The following is a 24,286-nucleotide window of genomic DNA, read 5'->3' as shown; positions in this document are numbered from 1 at the left end:
GAGTGTGAATGATTATTGGTTCCTATTAGATAGCTAGTGATGTGTGAGTGTCTTCTACATTTATTATGGCTGTCCCATTCAATAGTATAGGAGCGAATTGAAAATCATTGACCTCTCCGATAATAATAATAATAATAATAATAATAATAATAATTTAATTTTGAAATAATTTATAATTTTTTTGAAGTCATGTGGGACAGACTGTTGGTACGTTTATTACGTCGAATTTTCCCTATAGGTTATTATTGTCTTTATGTGGATTTCAAGCGTGTTAGTGTCATCTGGTAATTTTATCGAACCTTAACTTACGCGGATTTGTGATCTTGCACATTTAATAATAATAATAATAATAATAATAATAATAATAATAATAATAATAATAATAATAATAATAATAATAATAATAATAAAATTTCATCACAGGTTAAATAAGAAAATAAGTGTCATGAGTGTAAATATTGTTTATTCTTGTGTGAAATATTAATATGTGCTCTAGTAGGATAAATGTGAGCCTGGAAGACGGCTGAATCTTGATGGATTATTTATTGCATTTATGGACTTGGGAATGGATCAGTTATTATGTGTTTGACTTATGAATCCATTTATTGAGTCTCATGTGAAGAATATGTGTTGTTGAGATAATTTCTTCGGGTGGAGCACGTGTTAGTCGATAGCTATTGTATCTAAATAATAATAATGTCGTGACTCATGAACCATAAACGTGTACGTTTATATTTGACCTGCGTTATGTGCGTTTCTGTAACGATAATTTTTCCGATGATATCTATTACCGATATTCTCACGAGCATCGTTGTTGAACCTGTCTTCTTTATTTAAGTGATAATCCTAACATCATCACACTCCTAGTTGATGCAATGGTATTTCTTTACCCGATACCATCATCAAAAGTTTTCTATGACTTAGATTAAAATTAAAATGTAATACTCATGGATTAGAAATCGTTGTAAACATTGCAAACTGTTACCGTGTACCCTAGTGTGAATGCTGTGTGTGTGATTAATCATTATTTCTATGGACTGTGATATTTCTTGTGATTACAATTTGACTCGATTACTTGTTCATTGCGTGAGTTCTGATTGAAAATATCGTTATTTGTGTTGCTCCCATTTGTTGAGAAGTGAATCTTTAGTGGATTTTATTCCGAAATTAGATAGAGAAGGGTTTAATGTCTTAGGTAAAAATGAATAAGCAAGTGTTATATCCGTGGACAGGAGTCACAAACAATTTATTGTAAAGCCTACAATACTAGAATTTTCAATGTGTGTAATACTGAAGAAGGATATTGCGTTAGTTTGAGTAATTATTACGGAAATTTTTGAACTAATAATTATGGAAAATTTTTCATTTTATAAAATTAAATCTGAGGAAGACATGTTGAATGAAATTTCGACAGAAATTGTAATTGTGATTTTTTCTCATTTCAATCTACTGGAAGTAACGTTAATTTAACACATTAAACAGGAAGGGATATCATTTAATCACTGACGATAAATGAATCAGAAAAATATTTATCAAAAATTTAATTTGTAAATAATCATGTTAACATTAGAGAGAGGTCTTCTCATAAAAATACGTTTATTATTTTATTATGTCAGATGTAAGCTAATACTCATCTGTGTATTTCCAGAAATTATGTTACCAGAATTATGGGAAGAATATTTACGTTGTACCGAATAGACTGGCAGAGAAGATGTTTGAATTCCAAGATATTGTCCAATTTAAATTTGTTGTTAAGAGTGCTGATTTATAATAAATGTTAAAAGCTAATATTTGATAGTGTGGATTTTATTGTCGCTAGTCTTTATTTCTATTCCTGCCCTTAAAATTTTTGCAAAGCCAGAAAACGAAAGGTCCACTTCTGAGACTCTCGTTCTCCGGCTGAGTAGCCAGGTAAGAAGGGCGCAGTAGATGTACTATTTACCAACTGATGAGCCCAATTTAGCATACTGGGGCGAAGCACTGGCAACCAGGAATGAGATAGTTTGAAAATTTATAATGTCCAATAACGGACCAACTATACTGGTATATTGCGTATCCGCAGGTACAGTGTAAACTATATCTACCATTTTTAAAGATGAGAGGAAAGTATTAAAGAGTGTGAGAAACACAAGAGAACAAATATGAAAACCTTTTCCGCTGGGGTTATAAACTAACAAGTGCAATCAAAGGTGTGAAAAACACCAAACAACAAATGTGGAAACATATGCCTGGGGGCGAATAAAAATATCGACGTATTATTGCAGATCACAGTCTTTCTAAAGCAAATATTAGTAGAAGCCTTTTATTTCGAAGCAGTGGGTTATTAAACATTATTTTCTGGTCACGCTCTCGACAGTGGATTGGAGGTTACACTCGACCATGTGCAACTGCAAGGAATGACTTTGGCCGCCATTTTGAATCAAATAGCGAATATTTAACATTAATTTAAATATTATATTTAAATGGTCCGCCTATTCGATAGATATATAATTTATTACATTTAGTACATGTTTCGTCCCCGAAGGGACATAATCAGCTATAATAATCACGGAATTGCACTTTGCAAACTCGACAACACAAAATGATTTCTGCTGCGAAGTAGACATTTTAAACATATGACGGTTACCAAGCGAAACAGAAAACAAATGACATCTAGCAGCTATTAATATAAACTAGACTATATATTCGTTTCTCCAATAGCCGAGCCGAGGTGCAGCGACCGATAGTTTGGACAAAATAATACTTTGTAATACGTATATTCTTTTTGAAACACCCTATACTTTAAAATCTTATGCCTATAAAACTCGTTGTGTTTCGTTATTTATCATATAAATAGTAAAATACGCTGTCTTCTGAAACTTGTGTTGTTGTCTGCCTTGAAGATGTTAAACGGACTTAGCTTCTCAGTTCAATGCAATGATCTACAGGAGTGACAGAGGTTGATCCTCGGAATGGATGGAACATCTGCAGATGGTATCGACAGTTTATAGATAGACACTGCAATGAACTGCGAATTTATACCAGCCACAAATTAAGAATGTGTCAGTTTTAACCATATCTTCATGTGCCGTCCTGACAATGTCCAACAGCATTTCAGCATGATTTTAACGAGCTCTACGTGAACATTTCATTTTATTTACGTTGGTTGATGTGGAAACACCATCTAGCTGTACTGTGTCAGCCGGTGGTTATTTACAGTGGCGTCCAGTGGCTTGCATACTGCTAACACCACTCAAGTAGATTTGGTGATTGACGATCTGACTACTACAGAATCAACATTTACTAGTTCCCGTTTTACAATTGAAATTGTAATGATTAGCAGTGATGGAACTAACAGTTCTATGAATACTAATGCAAGAAAGAGTCTGGATGATGAGCATACTTTAGATGCTAAGAATTTAGAGCCTAATTTATTTTTCAAATTTTACACATAGTTCATCCCAGATTTTAATGTCAAATGTGTGTCTGTCCATTTGTTTTTATGTTAATTGTGTGTTTGTACATTTGTTTAGTTATTAAATGTTATTACATTAAGGCTGAAGATAGCCAGGCAAGGCTGAAACTAGTCCCTAGTTTAGTGATGTAAATATTGCATATTATAGTATTGAAAACGTGGACCATTATAACATTAATTTAATAATTATTATTGTGCCTTATTTTTTTGTCAAAAAAAGTGCGAGTGATATGCGAACAAATACGGTATTCATTGAAGTCGATTTGTGTGTCTGCCATTATAGTTAATACTTTACAAATCGACAGTGATTGTTAGCAGGAGGGCAACTTTGACTGGCAGTACGAATGGGCTCCTTCTCCAACTCCTGTGTAATAAGGAAGGCCTACCATTGTAATGAATAGTTCCCTTCTCGATTTGACTGGCAGAAGGCAAGCTGGAAATAGGAAAGCGGGACTGCCATTATAACGAAAACTCCCCAAGTCGATTGGGGGCCTTCTATTATAATGAAAACTTCCCAACTCGATTGTGAATGGCATTAGGCAAACGAGCCTGCCGTTATCACGACAACTCCGCAATTTGCACTTTATATTGGCAACAACGTACGGGGTACTTCCCATGCTTTTCTCGGATAACGTTAAGAGACAGGCAATTTAAAAAAATCTTAGTCACTGCATGTACAGTAATTTACTTGGATATCCGTATACAATGTAGAATACATTTGCAATTATTAGCCTAACATAACTGAAAGGATACTTTTCAGTTCTCATTGGCTGTACAATAAATAGCTCCGTATCAATACAGAGTAAAGGTGATACATGAGTAAGAAATGCACATCGTAGAAAAGTGGGAAGCAAGTGAGGGGCGAAAGCGTGCTGAAGGAGGGAAGCGAACTGATACATCATCATCATCATCATCATCATTTCCCAACTCCAGTTTCCCGGGTGTGGTGTACAAGCGCTCGCCATCTCCTTCTGTCTTCATACATCTTCTGATCCAGTACATCCTCCCATTTGTATCCTCTCTCCTCCACATCTGATCTTACAGTCTCTATCCAACATTTTCTTGGTCTTCCCTGTGGTCTTCGTCCTACGAGATTAAGGTCGAAATATTTTCTGGCAGGTCTTTCCCAGTTCATTCTCATTATGTGCCCATACCACTGAAGTCTGCGTTTCTTTATGACACTGATAATAGGAACCTCAATACCAGCTACTTTCCTATTCACTTCATTTCTGATCTTGTCCTTTCTGGTTGTTTGGTTCATGGTTCTAATGAATCTCATTTCAGTTGCTTGGATTCTACTGAAGTCTTTGTTTAGTAGGGTACATGTCTCTAAACCGTACGTGAGGATTGGTACGAAGTAAGTGTGGTACATGATTGTTCTCGCTTTCTGTGGTATTTTACAGTCCCAGACGAGATTCGTAACTTGACTGTAGAAGTTCGATGCTCTCTGTGTCCTGTTGAGTATTTCCTGCCTAACAATGTTGTCTTTCGATATTGTGCTTCCGAGGTACTTGAAGTGGGAAGCTGATTCAATTTTTGCTCCTTCCAGAAATATATTTGAGCTTGTTCCTTCCCTGTTGATGGTCATATCCACTGTCTTTGTTTTGCTCATCTTCAGTCCAAAATTTTTGAATGTGTTGTTCCGTTCATTAAGTTTCTTCTGAACTTCAGCTTCTGTCTCTCCCCATCATCAGCAAATACCAGGGCGTTTGGTTCACTGTCCATTTTCTTGATAGATTTGATGACCTTGTCCATTACTATTACGAACAGGAGTGGTGACAGGGCACTTCCTTGTTGGACACCTCTCTTTGTTTCAAACCATTTTGATCGTCCGTTGCCTGCCTGGACACAGCTGTAGCACTTCTGTATAGCATCTTGACTTTGTCACCTTTAGGTCTTCCAGACATTCCCATATCTTGTTTCGAGGAACACTATCATGTGCTTTTTCAATGTCCACAAATGCAATCACAAGATTTCTTCCGTATTCCCAGTACTTTTCTGTCAGCATCTTTACTGCAAAGATAAGATCCACAGTACTCCGACCTTTCCTGAACCCGTGTTGTTCTTCCTAAAGCAAAGGTTCCACTATCATCCTAAGCCTTGTTTCTATGATCTTTTCCAGCAGCTTCAGTGAGTGTGACAACAGCGTGATGCCTCTGTAATTTCCAGATTTCTGTCGGTTGCCCTTTTTGAACAGTGGGATGATGACTCCTTTACTCCAATCTTCGGGAATTTTGCTACTTTCCCAAATCACTGATAACACTCTATATAGCCAATTCAAGCCTGGTTTTCCAGCTGCCTTTATCATGTCTGAGCTGAGGTCATCAAAGCCTGGGGACTTCCCATTTCACATGCTCTTTAGTGCTGTTTCTACCTCAAGCCATGCTAATGGGTATTTGTTGTTTTTGGCTTCATCTACACTAGAATCATTGGTGGTGGTGTAGTCCCCATCTCCATTTAACAGCATGTTGAAGTACTTCTTCATTTCATCCCTGATCCCTTCCTCTGTTTGTACTAAGCTGCCATCATCTGTTTCCAGTGCAAGGATGTTTATATATTCATTTCTTTTACTGTTTACTATTATGTATAGTAGTTTCCTATTTCCTTGACAGTCTTCCTCTATCCTTGTACTAAAGTCATCCCAGCACTTTTCCTTTTCTTCCTGGATCAGTCTTTTTACAGCCAGTTTCTTTTCCCGGTATTCCTGTGCTAGATGTTCAATTTCTAATTCATTTCATCTATCATCTGTTTTCTGTTTTTCGAGGTCTAATTTTTTTTTCAGTCTATTTCTATCCTTTACTGCTGTCTTCACTCAGTCATCCTATGTACCATTACAATCTGTACTTTTATTCTTAGCCAAAGATGCACATTATGTTTTGTTTTTCTTCCTTAATTTTATTGTGAATAAAGTTACACAATAACAGAATGTCTGCATGCAGGGATACCAGTACGGCTTGCATTTTAAGGATCCCCTTGTAACCGTCCCGGCTTCTCCAGCCCTACTAATTTAATATAATATAATTTTACACGATATCATTTGATATCAAGTTTATCCGCCATCGGCAATTATTCGTAATAACATATTTATTCTACGTCAAGCATTTGTAAATAAGGTTTTTGCAATCATATTGTATATATTATAACAGCATTTACTATTTATTATTATGAAAGATAGGAATTTATTATGTATTGGATTTGGTTAAAATGTTGAAATATAGTTGTTGTCATTTCATCTCATATTTGTATATACGCAAAAGGTTATTCTTGAGCGGGGAAATTGGATGACTCACTTGGGTTTAACTTATGAGCCAAGGCTAGTAAACAGCGACCCGCGCGCGAGGCTTGCAAGCTGGTCAGCTACATCATCGCCACTGGACTTGTCAAGAAAGAAGAGAAGGGGAGTTGATAATTCGATCTATCGAATCAGAGACTTCGTTGTACATGAGTTTTGAGATTGAACTGTTACCAAGAGTGGGGACTGAGCCCGGATATATAGAGATTCTCACCACGAGAAGGGCACCTAACAACTTGACAATCTAACAACCTAACTACAACTTCTGCTGTGAACCTAACTACAACATCTACTGTGAACGACGTCATTGATTTTGAGACGGTATGTGCTCGCTTCGAGACACTGAGTGGTCGCTCCGCGACATAGTTATTTTGTACAATGTGTTATCGCTTCGATACAGTACTTAGATACAGTTATGTTATCGGATCTGCGTGAGACGAAACAAGCTTACGGCTTGTGTTATATTCGGTAAATCTTGTGGACAAAGAACTATGTTTAGTTCAAGTCCACGGAATTTGGTACAAGTCTGTACCGTATAAATTGTATAGCTCAGTTGGATTGAGATTTCTACTAATATGGAAAAATTCATATCTCTGAATTTTCTCCTCATACGATCAACGCTGATCAGTTTTTACAAGTATAGGGCCAATGTCTAATTTAAAGACTAGGCAAGTAGGGAGTGCTAGTCCAGATAGCCCGTACCATATCAGAGAAGGAAGGAAGGATGTCCATGGAGCAAATTCTACATCGAGAAGAAGAGAACGAGTAACCACGGAAACCTGATGACTTCAACGAAAGCTGCAATTGGTGAGCTTCAATTAGATAAAGCAAGCAATTAGTAAATTCAGTAAAGTAAATTCTAAATCCCTCCACGCTTTAAGGAACTTTTCCGATTCATCTCATTTTTTGTAGTATAAATTCATTTAGATTTTATATTGCGTTAATTTTCTTTCTTAAGCGATACTTAATGGTTAATTATTTAAAATCCTACCCCTGTGATTTAAGTATAAGTCTCTATGCTAGTAAATATAAATTTTGGTTTACAGTTTTGTTTAAAACTGTAACCCTGGCGCCCAAATATCACATAGGGAAATGGGAAACCATGGAATGTTAATTGTTTCTATTTGTGTGGCAATTTGCGGGCAAGCCACATATAGTTTATTTGATATTCATGTGTCCCAAGGTAATACCTTTCATCTCCCCAAGTGTCTTGATGAGGGGTCGAACAGTTACACCCTGGTGTTAAGAAATTGCTAGGAGTCAATGTTTAATAACTAGAGAACTCTTACTTTGGCCATCAACTCTCTAAAATCTTTGCTAAAGAACAATTTGAACATATGTAACATATCAGGCCTCCGTGAATATCACACTCTGGCATTTAAACACGTCACTTTGAACTCCCCTGGACAAGAGTTCAGACTCACACAGTAGTACATCCTCAATTCCTGCACCTGGTATATGCCATGTTTTAAACAGCTGAAAAATCTGACCTTCAACACGTGATGAATTTGAAGAGAATAACTCGGGCGTGTGCAGCTTCCCATAATTATTTTGAGTGTTGCCGAAAAAGAATCCAAACGCCATCTGTTGCACACCGCTGGAAACGTATAAAGATATCCTCTTTGCAATAGCGCTGCTATCCTCCTTGCATTGCCAAGCTAGAGACAAAGGAATGACGCTGACTGCTGTTTGTTTACACTATGTCTTCCTTGTTTCTCGTTCTTCGTTAACGATATTGCAAGAGAATTGTACCGTGATAATGATTTATGTACTGAAAGTGAGAGTACAAATGAACCTTGTGATGATGAAAATATCAATCATGATGAAGACGACGGTGTTTTACTGGCAACAGGAGGTCGTGTCAGCACTTCACACTACCGCAAATTCACCAAAATTGTAGATTCTGTTCCTATTCCCAATAAACTACAACTTACTGCGCAAACAGGTTCCAGACAATTTTATGGAACGTGCATCGAATTCAATTTTTCAAATGACTTTTATAGTTTTTAAGAAAATTAATTCTCTGCGTGTGAGACCAACCTCCTGCTTTATCAACAGACGACTCCTCAGTCTTGAGCATCTTGCGAGGTGGCTCGCTCTCATCGTCGTCAATGGAACGCTTGGAGATCCTCTCTCGCTCTTTCTCATCAAAGTCGTCTGCATACATGTCCAGAGCGTCCTCGTAGGTCTTAACGGGAGCCTTTCCTTTCGCCTCTGAACTTTTTACCTGTAACAGTAGACAAGACCGCTGCATTTCCATAAACGAAGCCACATACAACATTAACACTCAGCTAGCTAGTTACAGAGCAACAGTTTAACCCCTCCAATTTTGTGTGACGTCTATTTAGCATAAACAGAGGGAATTTCCAGTCCCAGAAGATCAATGTAATATTCGATTTAATGTAATTCACATTAGGGTAGAACCTGCATTTAGCATAAGTAAATGTTAAAATTTTCAAGTACATCTTCCTATTCCTTATGCTTATGGGACATTAAGAAAGTGTGAAACGGATGTCATAAGCTGCTATTGATGTTAAGTAAAAGAGAAGGACTGCACCCTTTCACTACAAGTTATTATCCATAAAGAATACAGTTACAAAGTCATGTACAGTACACATTTCGTCCCAGAAGTGACACTACTACAATTTTTAAAAATGAAACTAACCTTCAGTGTTCACAGAGTGTTGGAATTAGTAAATACTGTACTAATGAGTAAGCCGCTGTATGTAAAACATCCGCTAAAACTTTTAATGAACTGACTGCTGTTTCATATCGATTGTAGAGAGAGACAGTCTGTGCGTGCACTAAACTTTTACAGAAAATCAGATGTAAACTTCAAAGAAAAACCTTAAACTGGAACAGTTTTGTATTCAACGACAATAGTAAGCGTTAACCATGTGCTCACCATCATCAACAATAATAGTGATCGCCAGCTAACCGAGAGATATAAGATGTGTAAGAGCCTGCAGATAATTACGAGGCACTTAGCTAATTCACAGAGGCTTACAGTCTGTATGCATGAGATAATGGATGTCCTCATAGCCCCCAGCAATTATTCAGTTCGGATCTGCAAATAGCTCAGTTCTGCCGAACAAATGATTTCCACTTGAGCCTTTATTTATTTTCAAAGAACAAACTGAGCCGAAGCTAATTATTACAGCAGGGTAATTTCCAGCATAAACAGTACTAAGATGAATCGTGTGCCCTACTAGAGGGATAAAACTCACCAAGGAGTCGATCTGCTCGTAGGTCTCCTGGTAGATGTCCATGTTGCCCGTCTTTGTAAGCACCGTGTTGGCCAGCTCCGTCAGATCCGTCACCTGCTGCCGGTTTTCCTCCGAGGTATCTGCGAGACCTGCCTTCTTGCGACGCCACCTCTCTGATGCAGACATTGTCTTGCTGCCTCCTGCACAGACAGATCATGGTTCATCTCACTGGAACACCGTGCCTCGAATTACAAGACGAGATACAGTGAGTCGCCCTCATCGCACACAGTATTTATTGTAATAAGTATTTATTTCAGCTAAATTTAACTAGGTCAAGTGAACACTTGAGAAAACACTCATTCAAAGTTTGTACACTTCAACAACAGGTTACTAATTTCATACTGTACTTATACTGTATGTCTTTTCACGAGAGTTTAATCCTGATGTAAACAAGGAACGTCCACACCTCCACCAAAGAAAGCGTTGTGATTCGTTGAGCGTGAAGTATAGACCTCCACCCCGTCAACATCTCTTGTTCGGACGTACAAGGCTGCTCATCGCATACGACAACAGTGCGAGGATCTGAACTTCTGAATAAACGACTAAACCTGGATTCTGTTCACTTAGTTTATTGAACACATTCACAATGCACACCTATGGTCACTTCTGAGCGGTTTTCCTTTTTGTGCTTCACTTCACGCAATGGTCCTACCTCTTGCTCCCTTTCTCTCACTATGAATACTGACACTGCTGCTGCGAGATGCAACACCTTATCTCCTCTCTGTACAGCTTGGGCCTTCCCCTCACCACGAGGAGACTTCCTGTATTACATCACGCCTTGTGCCTTCATTTCCCTTTATTTAATATTTTATAAAAAGAAAGATACATATATATATACCAACATATATGGCAACCATATTTTAATTTGATAACGTACTCTTTCCAAACTCTCTAAATTTAATAAATTTAAATAAAATGTATGCGACGTACTACTTTTCTTCGAGCTCAGATACAGTGGAGTGAGTGCAACGGTTACTTCTCCAATCAACTACGTCTATGTCCATGTGCAAAGCCAAGGTGCTCCGCCTATTTGTTTACATCAGGATTAAACTATCGTATAATTGTCCAACGGTCTGACCAAGTTCTCACCAACAGAATGTCAAGTGGTGATATACAATGCCTGATCACTAGATTCAATTCCAAACCTCTTCACTGTGATTTGTCCGACGGCTTCTCATACCCACAAGACCTCCACAAGGTGAGCCAGCCTGCTGTCATCAGCTGTTTGAGAGGGTCAGGACGAATGGATTACTGCACAGCTACAGCATGATGCGGCGATATTATCGACTGTCACCCGCAACCCTCGACCGGGTTCGGCATCGCAAGCAAGATCCGCAGCAAACAAATTTGGGTGGCCCCAGGGGTGTGCCTTTGTGCACCTCTCCTGTCATGTCAGGCAGGGGTCACCTGGAGAAGTGTTTAGCGATCAGAGCAGAGTCTCACTTCATGCAAGTGATGACCGTTTGGGTGTAACACAATAGAGAACTTGGAACATTTGGCGTAAATGAGTGAATTCATAATTCCAGTATTATTGGACAGTAAAACATATACATTTTCCACCGATGATATCTACAGGATATCATCTGATGGCCAGGCAGGCCAGGTGACTCACAGTGCATTGGCACCGTCGGTGGCTCCAAGTAGCCTCCACTGCATGCACTAGCCATGCATCTTGGTAGGAATGATGAGCACACTGGGGCGAAACACTCGGCAACTGGCTTGAAAATGAATAATTTCCAATAACGGACCAATTACTGTATACTGGAATTATCTGCATCTCGCTGTATGTTTGGCATGAGCTCTGGTGTTGTTCGCTGCTCTCTGCAGAGTTCAGCAAGTGCAACCTCTCTCCCAGTGAACATGTTTGCAAGGCCTATACTGCAGGACTGTACAATCGTGTGGTACTCCTGTAATGCCATCAAGCCATGTTTCCTCTACGCTGAACTGCTACAGCTGTTGAACATTAGACCTTTTATAGTAAAAGTATTCCCTGAACAACGTTGGCTTATTACATAACTCCTTGAGACTGCTATAGGCTATGTTGAGAGCATACATGCGAGAGTGTAAGAAGTTTGCTTAAGAATGGAGACCCATATCTGTAATTTTTCCAAAATATTGTTATGCTGTGGATATACAAAGCCTTTGCAGAGACCATATAGCAAAATCTTCAAGAGAATAACTTAAAATAAATCAACAGTGCCTTCTTCTATCTCTTGTATTATGACACTTGTTTACAGCTACTTCAAAGTGCAAAATATTAAAAGAACAAAATTACTGTATTTACTCGTGTATTAGACCCGCTCCCCCCACTTGGCTTTTTGAGACCAAGAAAATGGAAAAAATAAATCTTGCATATTAGAGCCCGTAACGAAATTCGGTTGAGACCTTCACTTCATACTGCAGCTCTGATGACGTCGTACAAGTTTGCGCCCTCAGCTGCCTCCACGGGAATTTAGAATTTTCCATTCGGAATTGCTAGGCGGGCAATAATTCCATTGTGGAGAGTTATCTCCCGTATGCAGTTATCAGACTGTGCCTCTTATAAGGGCTTCTGATAAGTTCACCTGCATACACCCCAGCGTCAGTGGGTAGGGTCTGACACATCCCACTCTGACGAGTCTAGTGTCAGACCTAAGACGAAACGCTGGTTAATAGAGCAAACGCCTGAAAAGCCTTACATCTGATATGTTTTTGACATTTTTGACATGGTCTATTGGTGAAAAATATCTAATCCCCTCCATGGGAATTTAGAATTTTCCATTTGGGAGTGAAGATGACGTAACGTGGGATAGTAACGCCAGCAGCGGGGAAGATGACGACACAAACGATGGTTCAGATGAAAGCAGTGGTTAGATTACTATAACCTGAACATTATAGCTTGTAAATTGACTTTCTTCCTACCGATACTGTTTGCGATCTTGAGCATTTTCATCAGTAATTTGAGATTTTTAAATGGTTACTTCTAGTCTTCATCTCTCTAAGATAGCGTAGTTCACAGCATAAGTTAGTGCAATAACGTATAGTTTTTTATGCGTTTAATAGTTTATTGTAGCTGTAGTTTTATTGATATTTGTGTGTTGGTTAGTGTCTCTAGTTTTTCTATGTGTACCATGTCTCGTTTATTCCGGGGAAAGACGCATGGCAAGAAAGTGACCGAGTCTGAGATCAGTGGAGTGTTTCCTCTTGTGCCATCCCTTAACTGTAAGTACCGTAATTTGTTATTTCCTCACCCTCTTTTATTCTTGTATTCTCATTTTAGTGCCGGATGTTGTTAGTAAGCGTATATTGTGTGAATTTATTTTCCCTCATGAATAATTATCTTTTTGGAGTACAGTATTACATTTTATGCGGCCTATGCGCCGCGGTCGTATTGCATCAGTTGATATAGATGTTGATTCCCATAGGGAATCTGAAATATTTGTCCTGAATGAGCAAATTTATAATACCAATAAAAATGGTCCGTTATTGGACATTATAAATTTTCCAGCTAGCTCATTCTTGGTTGCCAGCGTTTCGCCCTCGTGTGCTAGGGTGGGCTCGTCAGTTAGCCTACGCAGTGGCCTCCACGGTATGCACTAGCCAGCTTATTGGTAGGTGTGCTAGGTACCAACTGATGAGCCCACCCTAGCACACGAGGGCGAAACGCTGGCAACCAAGAATGAGCTAGCTGGAAAATTTATAATGTCCAATAACGGACCATTTATATTGGTATTATAAATTTGCTCATTCAGGACAAATATTTCAGATTCCCTATGGGAATCAACATCTATATCATCTGATGGCCAAGCAGGCATCAATTTTTAGTGATGAGACAGTCTCTTAGTGCATTGGCACTGCCGGTGGCTCCAGTTGGCCTGCGCAGTGGCCTCCACGGTATGCACTAGCCAGCTTATTGGTAGGTGTGCTAGGTACCAACTGATGAGCCCACCCTAGCACACGAGGGCGAAACACTGGCAACCAAGAATGAGTTAGCTGGAAAATTTATAATGTCCAATAACGGACCATTTATATTGGTATTATAAATTTGCTCATTCAGGACAAATATTTCAGATTCCCTATGGGAATCAACATCTATATCATCTGATGGCCAAGCAGGCATCAATTTTTAGTGATGAGACAGTCTCTTAGTGCATTGGCACTACCGGTGGCTCCAGTTGGCCTGCGCAGTGGCCTCCACGGTATGCACTAGCCAGCGTATTGGTAGGTGTGCTAGGTACCAACTGATGAGCCCACCCTAGCACACGAGAGCGAAACGCTGGCAACCAAGAATGAGCTAGCTGGAAAATTTATAATGTCCAATAACGGACCATTTATATTGGTATTATAAATTTGCTCATTCAGGACAAATATTTCAGATTCCCTATGGGAATCAACATCTATATCATCTGATGGCCAAGCAGGCATCAATTTTTAGTGATCAGACAGTCTCTTAGTGCATTGGCACTGCCGGTGGCTCCAGTTGGCCTGCGCAGTGGCCTCCACGGTATGCACTAGCCAGCGTATTGGTAGGTGTGCTAGGTACCAACTGATGAGCCCACCCTAGCACACGAGAGCGAAACGCTGGCAACCAAGAATGAGCTAGCTGGAAAATTTATAATGTCCAATAACGGACCATTTATATTGGTATTATAAATTTGCTCATTCAGGACAAATATTTCAGATTCCCTATGGGAATCAACATCTATATCATCTGATGGCCAAGCAGGCATCAATTTTTAGTGATGAGACAGTCTCTTAGTGCATTGGCACTGCCGGTGGCTCCAGTTGGCCTGCGCAGTGGCCTCCACGGTATGCACTAGCCAGCGTATTGGTAGGTGTGCTAGGTACCAACTGACGAGCCCACCCTAGCACACGAGGGCGAAACGCTGGCAACCAAGAATGAGCTAGCTGGAAAATTTATAATGTCCAATAACGGACCATTTATATTGGTATTATAAATTTGCTCATTCAGGACAAATATTTCAGATTCCCTATGGGAATCAACATCTATATCATCTGATGGCCAAGCAGGCATCAATTTTTAGTGATGAGACAGTCTCTTAGTGCATTGGCACTGCCGGTGGCTCCAGTTGGCCTGCGCAGTGGCCTCCACGGTATGCACTAGCCAGCGTATTGGTAGGTGTGCTAGGTACCAACTGACGAGCCCACCCTAGCACACGAGGGCGAAACGCTGGCAACCAAGAATGAGCTAGCTGGAAAATTTATAATGTCCAATAACGGACCATTTATATTGGTATTATAAATTTGCTCATTCAGGACAAATATTTCAGATTCCCTATGGGAATCAACATCTATATCATCTGATGGCCAAGCAGGCATCAATTTTTAGTGATGAGACAGTCTCTTAGTGCATTGGCACTGCCGGTGGCTCCAGTTGGCCTGCGCAGTGGCCTCCACGGTATGCACTAGCCAGCGTATTGGTAGGTGTGCTAGGTACCAACTGATGAGCCCACCCTAGCACACGAGAGCGAAACGCTGGCAACCAAGAATGAGCTAGCTGGAAAATTTATAATGTCCAATAACGGACCATTTATGTTGGTATTATAAATTTGCTCATTCAGGACAAATATTTCAGATTCCCTATGGGAATCAACATCTATATCATCTGATGGCCAAGCAGGCATCAATTTTTAGTGATGAGACAGTCTCTTAGTGCATTGGCACTGCCGGTGGCTCCAGTTGGCCTGCGCAGTGGCCTCCACGGTATGCACTAGCCAGCGTATTGGTAGGTGTGCTAGGTACCAACTGATGAGCCCACCCTAGCACACGAGGGCGAAACCCTGGCAACCAAGAATGAGCTAGCTGGAAAATTTATAATGTCCAATAACGGACCCTTTATATTGGTATTATAAATTTGCTCATTCAGGACAAATATTTCAGATTCCCTATGGGAATCAACATCTATATCATCTGATGGCCAAGCAGGCATCAATTTTTAGTGATGAGACAGTCTCTTAGTGCATTGGCACTGCCTTTGGCTCCAGTTAGCCTACGCAGTGGCCTCCACGGTATGCACTAGTCAGCGTATTGGTGGGTGTGCTATGTACCAACTGATGAGCCCACCCTAGCACACGAGGGCGAAACGCTGGCAACCAAGAATTAGCTAGCTGGAAAATTTATAATGTCCAATAACGGACCATTTATATTGGTATTATAAATTTGCTCATTCAGGACAAATATTTCAGATTCCCTATGGGAATCAACATCTATATCATCTGATGGCCAAGCAGGCATCAATTTTTAGTGATGAGACAGTCTCTTAGTGCATTGGCACTGCCGGTGGCTCCAGTTGGCCTGCGCAGTGGCCTCCACGGTATGCACTAGCCAGCGTATTGGTAGGTGTGCTAGGTACCAACTGACGAGCCCACCCTAGCACACGAGGGCGAAACGCTGGCAACCAAGAATGAGCTAGCTGGAAAATTTATAATGTCCAATAACGGACCATTTATATTGGTATTATAAATTTGCTCATTCAGGACAAATATTTCAGATTCCCTATGGGAATCAACATCTATATCATCTGATGGCCAAGCAGGCATCAATTTTTAGTGATGAGACAGTCTCTTAGTGCATTGGCACTGCCGGTGGCTCCAGTTGGCCTGCGCAGTGGCCTCCACGGTATGCACTAGCCAGCGTATTGGTAGGTGTGCTAGGTACCAACTGATCAGCCCACCCTAGCACACGAGAGCGAAACGCTGGCAACCAAGAATGAGCTAGCTGGAAAATTTATAATGTCCAATAACGGACCATTTATATTGGTATTATAAATTTGCTCATTCAGGACAAATATTTCAGATTCCCTATGGGAATCAACATCTATATCATCTGATGGCCAAGCAGGCATCAATTTTTAGTGATGAGACAGTCTCTTAGTGCATTGGCACTGCCGGTGGCTCCAGTTGGCCTGCGCAGTGGCCTCCACGGTATGCACTAGCCAGCGTATTGGTAGGTGTGCTAGGTACCAACTGATGAGCCCACCCTAGCACACGAGGGCGAAACCCTGGCAACCAAGAATGAGCTAGCTGGAAAATTTATAATGTCCAATAACGGACCCTTTATATTGGTATTATAAATTTGCTCATTCAGGACAAATATTTCAGATTCCCTATGGGAATCAACATCTATATCATCTGATGGCCAAGCAGGCATCAATTTTTAGTGATGAGACAGTCTCTTAGTGCATTGGCACTGCCTTTGGCTCCAGTTAGCCTACGCAGTGGCCTCCACGGTATGCACTAGTCAGCGTATTGGTGGGTGTGCTAGGTACCAACTGATGAGCCCACCCTAGCACACGAGGGCGAAACGCTGGCAACCAAGAATTAGCTAGCTGGAAAATTTATAATGTCCAATAACGGACCATTTATATTGGTATTATAAATTTGCTCATTCAGGACAAATATTTCAGATTCCCTATGGGAATCAACATCTATATCATCTGATGGCCAAGCAGGCATCAATTTTTAGTGATGAGACAGTCTCTTAGTGCATTGGCACTGCCGGTGGCTCCAGTTGGCCTGCGCAGTGGCCTCCACGGTATGCACTAGCCAGCGTATTGGTAGGTGTGCTAGGTACCAACTGATGAGCCCACCCTAGCACACGAGAGCGAAACGCTGGCAACCAAGAATGAGCTAGCTGGAAAATTTATAATGTCCAATAACGGACCATTTATATTGGTATTATAAATTTGCTCATTCAGGACAAATATTTCAGATTCCCTATGGGAATCAACATCTATATCATCTGATGGCCAAGCAGGCATCAATTTTTAGTGATGAGACAGTCTCTTAGTGCATTGGCACTGCCGGTGGCTCCAGTTGGCCTGCGCAGTGGCCTCCACGGTATGCACTAGCCAGCGTATTGGTAGGTGTGCTAGGTACCAACTGATGAGCCCACCCTAGCACACGAGGGCGAAACCCTGGCAACCAAGAATGAGCTAGCTGGAAAATTTATAATGTCCAATAACGGACCCTTTATATTGGTATTATAAATTTGCTCATTCAGGACAAATATTTCAGATTCCCTATGGGAATCAACATCTATATCATCTGATGGCCAAGCAGGCATCAATTTTTAGTGATGAGACAGTCTCTTAGTGCATTGGCACTGCCTTTGGCTCCAGTTAGCCTACGCAGTGGCCTCCACGGTATGCACTAGTCAGCGTATTGGTGGGTGTGCTAGGTACCAACTGATGAGCCCACCCTAGCACACGAGGGCGAAACGCTGGCAACCAAGAATTAGCTAGCTGGAAAATTTATAATGTCCAATAACGGACCATTTATATTGGTATTATAAATTTGCTCATTCAGGACAAATATTTCAGATTCCCTATGGGAATCAACATCTATATCATCTGATGGCCAAGCAGGCATCAATTTTTAGTGATGAGACAGTCTCTTAGTGCATTGGCACTGCCGGTGGCTCCAGTTGGCCTGCGCAGTGGCCTCCACGGTATGCACTAGCCAGCGTATTGGTAGGTGTGCTAGGTACCAACTGACGAGCCCACCCTAGCACACGAGGGCGAAACGCTGGCAACCAAGAATGAGCTAGCTGGAAAATTTATAATGTCCAATAACGGACCATTTATATTGGTATTATAAATTTGCTCATTCAGGACAAATATTTCAGATTCCCTATGGGAATCAACATCTATATCATCTGATGGCCAAGCAGGCATCAATTTTTAGTGATGAGACAGTCTCTTAGTGCATTGGCACTGCCGGTGGCTCCAGTTGGCCTGCGCAGTGGCCTCCACGGTATGCACTAGCCAGCGTATTGGTAGGTGTGCTAGGTACCAACTGATGAGCCCACCCTAGCACACGAGAGCGAAACGCTGGCAACCAAGAATGAGCTAGCTGGAAAATTTATAATGTCCAATAACGGACCATTTATATTGGTATTATAAATTTGCTCATTCAGGACAAATATTTCAGATTCCCTATGGGAATCAACATCTATATCATCTGATGGCCAAGCAGGCATCAATTTTTAGTGATGAGACAGTCTCTTAGTGCATTGGCACTGCCGGTGGCTCCAGTTGGCCTGCGCAGTGGCCTCCACGGTATGCACTAGCCAGCGTATTGGTAGGTGTGCTAGGTACCAACTGACGAGCCCACCCTAGCACACGAGGGCGAAACGCTGGCAACCAAGAATGAGCTAGCTGGAAAATTTATAATGTCCAATAACGGACCATTTATATTGGTATTATAAATTTGCTCATTCAGGACAAATATTTCAGATTCCCTATGGGAATCAACATCTATATCATCTGATGGCCAAGCAGGCATCAATTTTTAGTGATGAGACAGTCTCTTAGTGCATTGGCACTGCCGGTGGCTCCAGTTGGCCTGCGCAGTGGCCTCCACGGTATGCACTAGCCAGCGTATTGGTAGGTGTGCTAGGTACCAACTGACGAGCCCACCCTAGCACACGAGGGCGAAACGCTGGCAACCAAGAATGAGCTAGCTGGAAAATTTATAATGTCCAATAACGGACCATTTATATTGGTATTATAAATTTGCTCATTCAGGACAAATATTTCAGATTCCCTATGGGAATCAACATCTATATCATCTGATGGCCAAGCAGGCATCAATTTTTAGTGATGAGACAGTCTCTTAGTGCATTGGCACTGCCGGTGGCTCCAGTTGGCCTGCGCAGTGGCCTCCACGGTATGCACTAGCCAGCGTATTGGTAGGTGTGCTAGGTACCAACTGATGAGCCCACCCTAGCACACGAGAGCGAAACGCTGGCAACCAAGAATGAGCTAGCTGGAAAATTTATAATGTCCAATAACGGACCATTTATATTGGTATTATAAATTTGCTCATTCAGGACAAATATTTCAGATTCCCTATGGGAATCAACATCTATATCATCTGATGGCCAAGCAGGCATCAATTTTTAGTGATGAGACAGTCTCTTAGTGCATTGGCACTGCCGGTGGCTCCAGTTGGCCTGCGCAGTGGCCTCCACGGTATGCACTAGCCAGCGTATTGGTAGGTGTGCTAGGTACCAACTGATGAGCCCACCCTAGCACACGAGGGCGAAACCCTGGCAACCAAGAATGAGCTAGCTGGAAAATTTATAATGTCCAATAACGGACCCTTTATATTGGTATTATAAATTTGCTCATTCAGGACAAATATTTCAGATTCCCTATGGGAATCAACATCTATATCATCTGATGGCCAAGCAGGCATCAATTTTTAGTGATGAGACAGTCTCTTAGTGCATTGGCACTGCCTTTGGCTCCAGTTAGCCTACGCAGTGGCCTCCACGGTATGCACTAGTCAGCGTATTGGTGGGTGTGCTAGGTACCAACTGATGAGCCCACCCTAGCACACGAGGGCGAAACGCTGGCAACCAAGAATTAGCTAGCTGGAAAATTTATAATGTCCAATAACGGACCATTTATATTGGTATTATAAATTTGCTCATTCAGGACAAATATTTCAGATTCCCTATGGGAATCAACATCTATATCATCTGATGGCCAAGCAGGCATCAATTTTTAGTGATGAGACAGTCTCTTAGTGCATTGGCACTGCCGGTGGCTCCAGTTGGCCTGCGCAGTGGCCTCCACGGTATGCACTAGCCAGCTCATTGGTAGGTGTGCTAGGTACCAACTGACGAGCCCACCCTAGCACACGAGGGCGAAACGCTGGCAACCAAGAATGAGCTAGCTGGAAAATTTATAATGTCCAATAACGGACCATTTATATTGGTATTATAAATTTGCTCATTCAGGACAAATATTTCAGATTCCCTATGGGAATCAACATCTATATCATCTGATGGCCAAGCAGGCATCAATTTTTAGTGATGAGACAGTCTCTTAGTGCATTGGCACTGCCGGTGGCTCCAGTTGGCCTGCGCAGTGGCCTCCACGGTATGCACTAGCCAGCGTATTGGTAGGTGTGCTAGGTACCAACTGATGAGCCCACCCTAGCACACGAGAGCGAAACGCTGGCAACCAAGAATGAGCTAGCTGGAAAATTTATAATGTCCAATAACGGACCATTTATATTGGTATTATAAATTTGCTCATTCAGGACAAATATTTCAGATTCCCTATGGGAATCAACATCTATATCATCTGATGGCCAAGCAGGCATCAATTTTTAGTGATGAGACAGTCTCTTAGTGCATTGGCACTGCCGGTGGCTCCAGTTGGCCTGCGCAGTGGCCTCCACGGTATGCACTAGCCAGCGTATTGGTAGGTGTGCTAGGTACCAACTGATGAGCCCACCCTAGCACACGAGGGCGAAACCCTGGCAACCAAGAATGAGCTAGCTGGAAAATTTATAATGTCCAATAACGGACCCTTTATATTGGTATTATAAATTTGCTCATTCAGGACAAATATTTCAGATTCCCTATGGGAATCAACATCTATATCATCTGATGGCCAAGCAGGCATCAATTTTTAGTGATGAGACAGTCTCTTAGTGCATTGGCACTGCCTTTGGCTCCAGTTAGCCTACGCAGTGGCCTCCACGGTATGCACTAGTCAGCGTATTGGTGGGTGTGCTAGGTACCAACTGATGAGCCCACCCTAGCACACGAGGGCGAAACGCTGGCAACCAAGAATTAGCTAGCTGGAAAATTTATAATGTCCAATAACGGACCATTTATATTGGTATTATAAATTTGCTCATTCAGGACAAATATTTCAGATTCCCTATGGGAATCAACATCTATATCATCTGATGGCCAAGCAGGCATCAATTTTTAGTGATGAGACAGTCTCTTAGTGCATTGGCACTGCCGGTGGCTCCAGTTGGCCTGCGCAGTGGCCTCCACGGTATGCACTAGCCAGCGTATTGGTAGGTGTGCTAGGTACCAACTGATGAGCCCACCCTAGCACACGAGAGCGAAACGCTGGCAACCAAGAATGAGCTAGCTGGAAAATTTATAATGTCCAATAACGGACCATTTATATTGGTATTATAAATTTGCTCATTCAGGACAAATATTTCAGATTCCCTATGGGAATCAACATCTATATCATCTGATGGCCAAGCAGGCATCAATTTTTAGTGATGAGACAGTCTCTTAGTGCATTGGCACTGCCGGTGGCTCCAGTTGGCCTGCGCAGTGGCCTCCACGGTATGCACTAGCCAGCGTATTGGTAGGTGTGCTAGGTACCAACTGATGAGCCCACCCTAGCACACGAGGGCGAAACCCTGGCAACCAAGAATGAGCTAGCTGGAAAATTTATAATGTCCAATAACGGACCCTTTATATTGGTATTATAAATTTGCTCATTCAGGACAAATATTTCAGATTCCCTATGGGAATCAACATCTATATCATCTGATGGCCAAGCAGGCATCAATTTTTAGTGATGAGACAGTCTCTTAGTGCATTGGCACTGCCTTTGGCTCCAGTTAGCCTACGCAGTGGCCTCCACGGTATGCACTAGTCAGCGTATTGGTGGGTGTGCTAGGTACCAACTGATGAGCCCACCCTAGCACACGAGGGCGAAACGCTGGCAACCAAGAATTAGCTAGCTGGAAAATTTATAATGTCCAATAACGGACCATTTATATTGGTATTATAAATTTGCTCATTCAGGACAAATATTTCAGATTCCCTATGGGAATCAACATCTATATCATCTGATGGCCAAGCAGGCATCAATTTTTAGTGATGAGACAGTCTCTTAGTGCATTGGCACTGCCGGTGGCTCCAGTTGGCCTGCGCAGTGGCCTCCACGGTATGCACTAGCCAGCGTATTGGTAGGTGTGCTAGGTACCAACTGACGAGCCCACCCTAGCACACGAGGGCGAAACGCTGGCAACCAAGAATGAGCTAGCTGGAAAATTTATAATGTCCAATAACGGACCATTTATATTGGTATTATAAATTTGCTCATTCAGGACAAATATTTCAGATTCCCTATGGGAATCAACATCTATATCATCTGATGGCCAAGCAGGCATCAATTTTTAGTGATGAGACAGTCTCTTAGTGCATTGGCACTGCCGGTGGCTCCAGTTGGCCTGCGCAGTGGCCTCCACGGTATGCACTAGCCAGCGTATTGGTAGGTGTGCTAGGTACCAACTGATGAGCCCACCCTAGCACACGAGAGCGAAACGCTGGCAACCAAGAATGAGCTAGCTGGAAAATTTATAATGTCCAATAACGGACCATTTATATTGGTATTATAAATTTGCTCATTCAGGACAAATATTTCAGATTCCCTATGGGAATCAACATCTATATCATCTGATGGCCAAGCAGGCATCAATTTTTAGTGATGAGACAGTCTCTTAGTGCATTGGCACTGCCGGTGGCTCCAGTTGGCCTGCGCAGTGGCCTCCACGGTATGCACTAGCCAGCGTATTGGTAGGTGTGCTAGGTACCAACTGATGAGCCCACCCTAGCACACGAGGGCGAAACCCTGGCAACCAAGAATGAGCTAGCTGGAAAATTTATAATGTCCAATAACGGACCCTTTATATTGGTATTATAAATTTGCTCATTCAGGACAAATATTTCAGATTCCCTATGGGAATCAACATCTATATCATCTGATGGCCAAGCAGGCATCAATTTTTAGTGATGAGACAGTCTCTTAGTGCATTGGCACTGCCTTTGGCTCCAGTTAGCCTACGCAGTGGCCTCCACGGTATGCACTAGTCAGCGTATTGGTGGGTGTGCTAGGTACCAACTGATGAGCCCACCCTAGCACACGAGGGCGAAACGCTGGCAACCAAGAATTAGCTAGCTGGAAAATTTATAATGTCCAATAACGGACCATTTATATTGGTATTATAAATTTGCTCATTCAGGACAAATATTTCAGATTCCCTATGGGAATCAACATCTATATCATCTGATGGCCAAGCAGGCATCAATTTTTAGTGATGAGACAGTCTCTTAGTGCATTGGCACTGCCGGTGGCTCCAGTTGGCCTGCGCAGTGGCCTCCACGGTATGCACTAGCCAGCGTATTGGTAGGTGTGCTAGGTACCAACTGATGAGCTCACCCTAGCACACGAGGGCGAAACGCTGGCAACCAAGAATGAGCTAGCTGGAAAATTTTTAATGCCCAATAACGGACCATTTATATTGGTATTATAAATTTGCTCATTCAGGACAAATATTTCAGATTCCCTATGGGAATCTACATCTATATCATCTGATGGCCAAGCAGGCATCAATTTTTAGTGATGAGACAGTCTCTTAGTGCATTGGCACTGCCGGTGGCTCCAGTTGGCCTGCGCAGTGGCCTCCACGGTATGCACTAGCCAGCGTATTGGTAGGTGTG

General features: G+C 41.7%; 1 protein-coding gene across 5 annotated transcripts in view; it reads right to left on the bottom strand.

Annotated features, from left to right (window-relative positions):
• Positions 1–24,286, bottom strand: part of holn1 (CD2 antigen cytoplasmic tail-binding protein 2 homolog holn1) — a 42,593-nt gene that overhangs the window by 2,644 nt on the left and 15,663 nt on the right. For all 5 annotated transcript variants that reach the window (XM_067159290.2, XM_067159286.2, XM_067159287.2 and 2 more), the window contains exons 5-6: positions 9,974–10,152; positions 8,787–8,973 (exon numbers count right to left, since the gene is read on the bottom strand). In XM_067159290.2, the coding sequence (XP_067015391.1) occupies positions 8,787–8,973; positions 9,974–10,152 (366 nt within the window). The remainder of the gene's footprint in view (positions 1–8,786; positions 8,974–9,973; positions 10,153–24,286) is intronic.

Source organism: Anabrus simplex, chromosome X, assembly GCF_040414725.1.
Source record: "Anabrus simplex isolate iqAnaSimp1 chromosome X, ASM4041472v1, whole genome shotgun sequence".
Classification (NCBI taxonomy): domain Eukaryota; kingdom Metazoa; phylum Arthropoda; class Insecta; order Orthoptera; family Tettigoniidae; genus Anabrus; species Anabrus simplex.
Note: the sequence above shows the minus strand (reverse complement) of the source record. Positions and strands in the feature narration are given on the sequence as shown.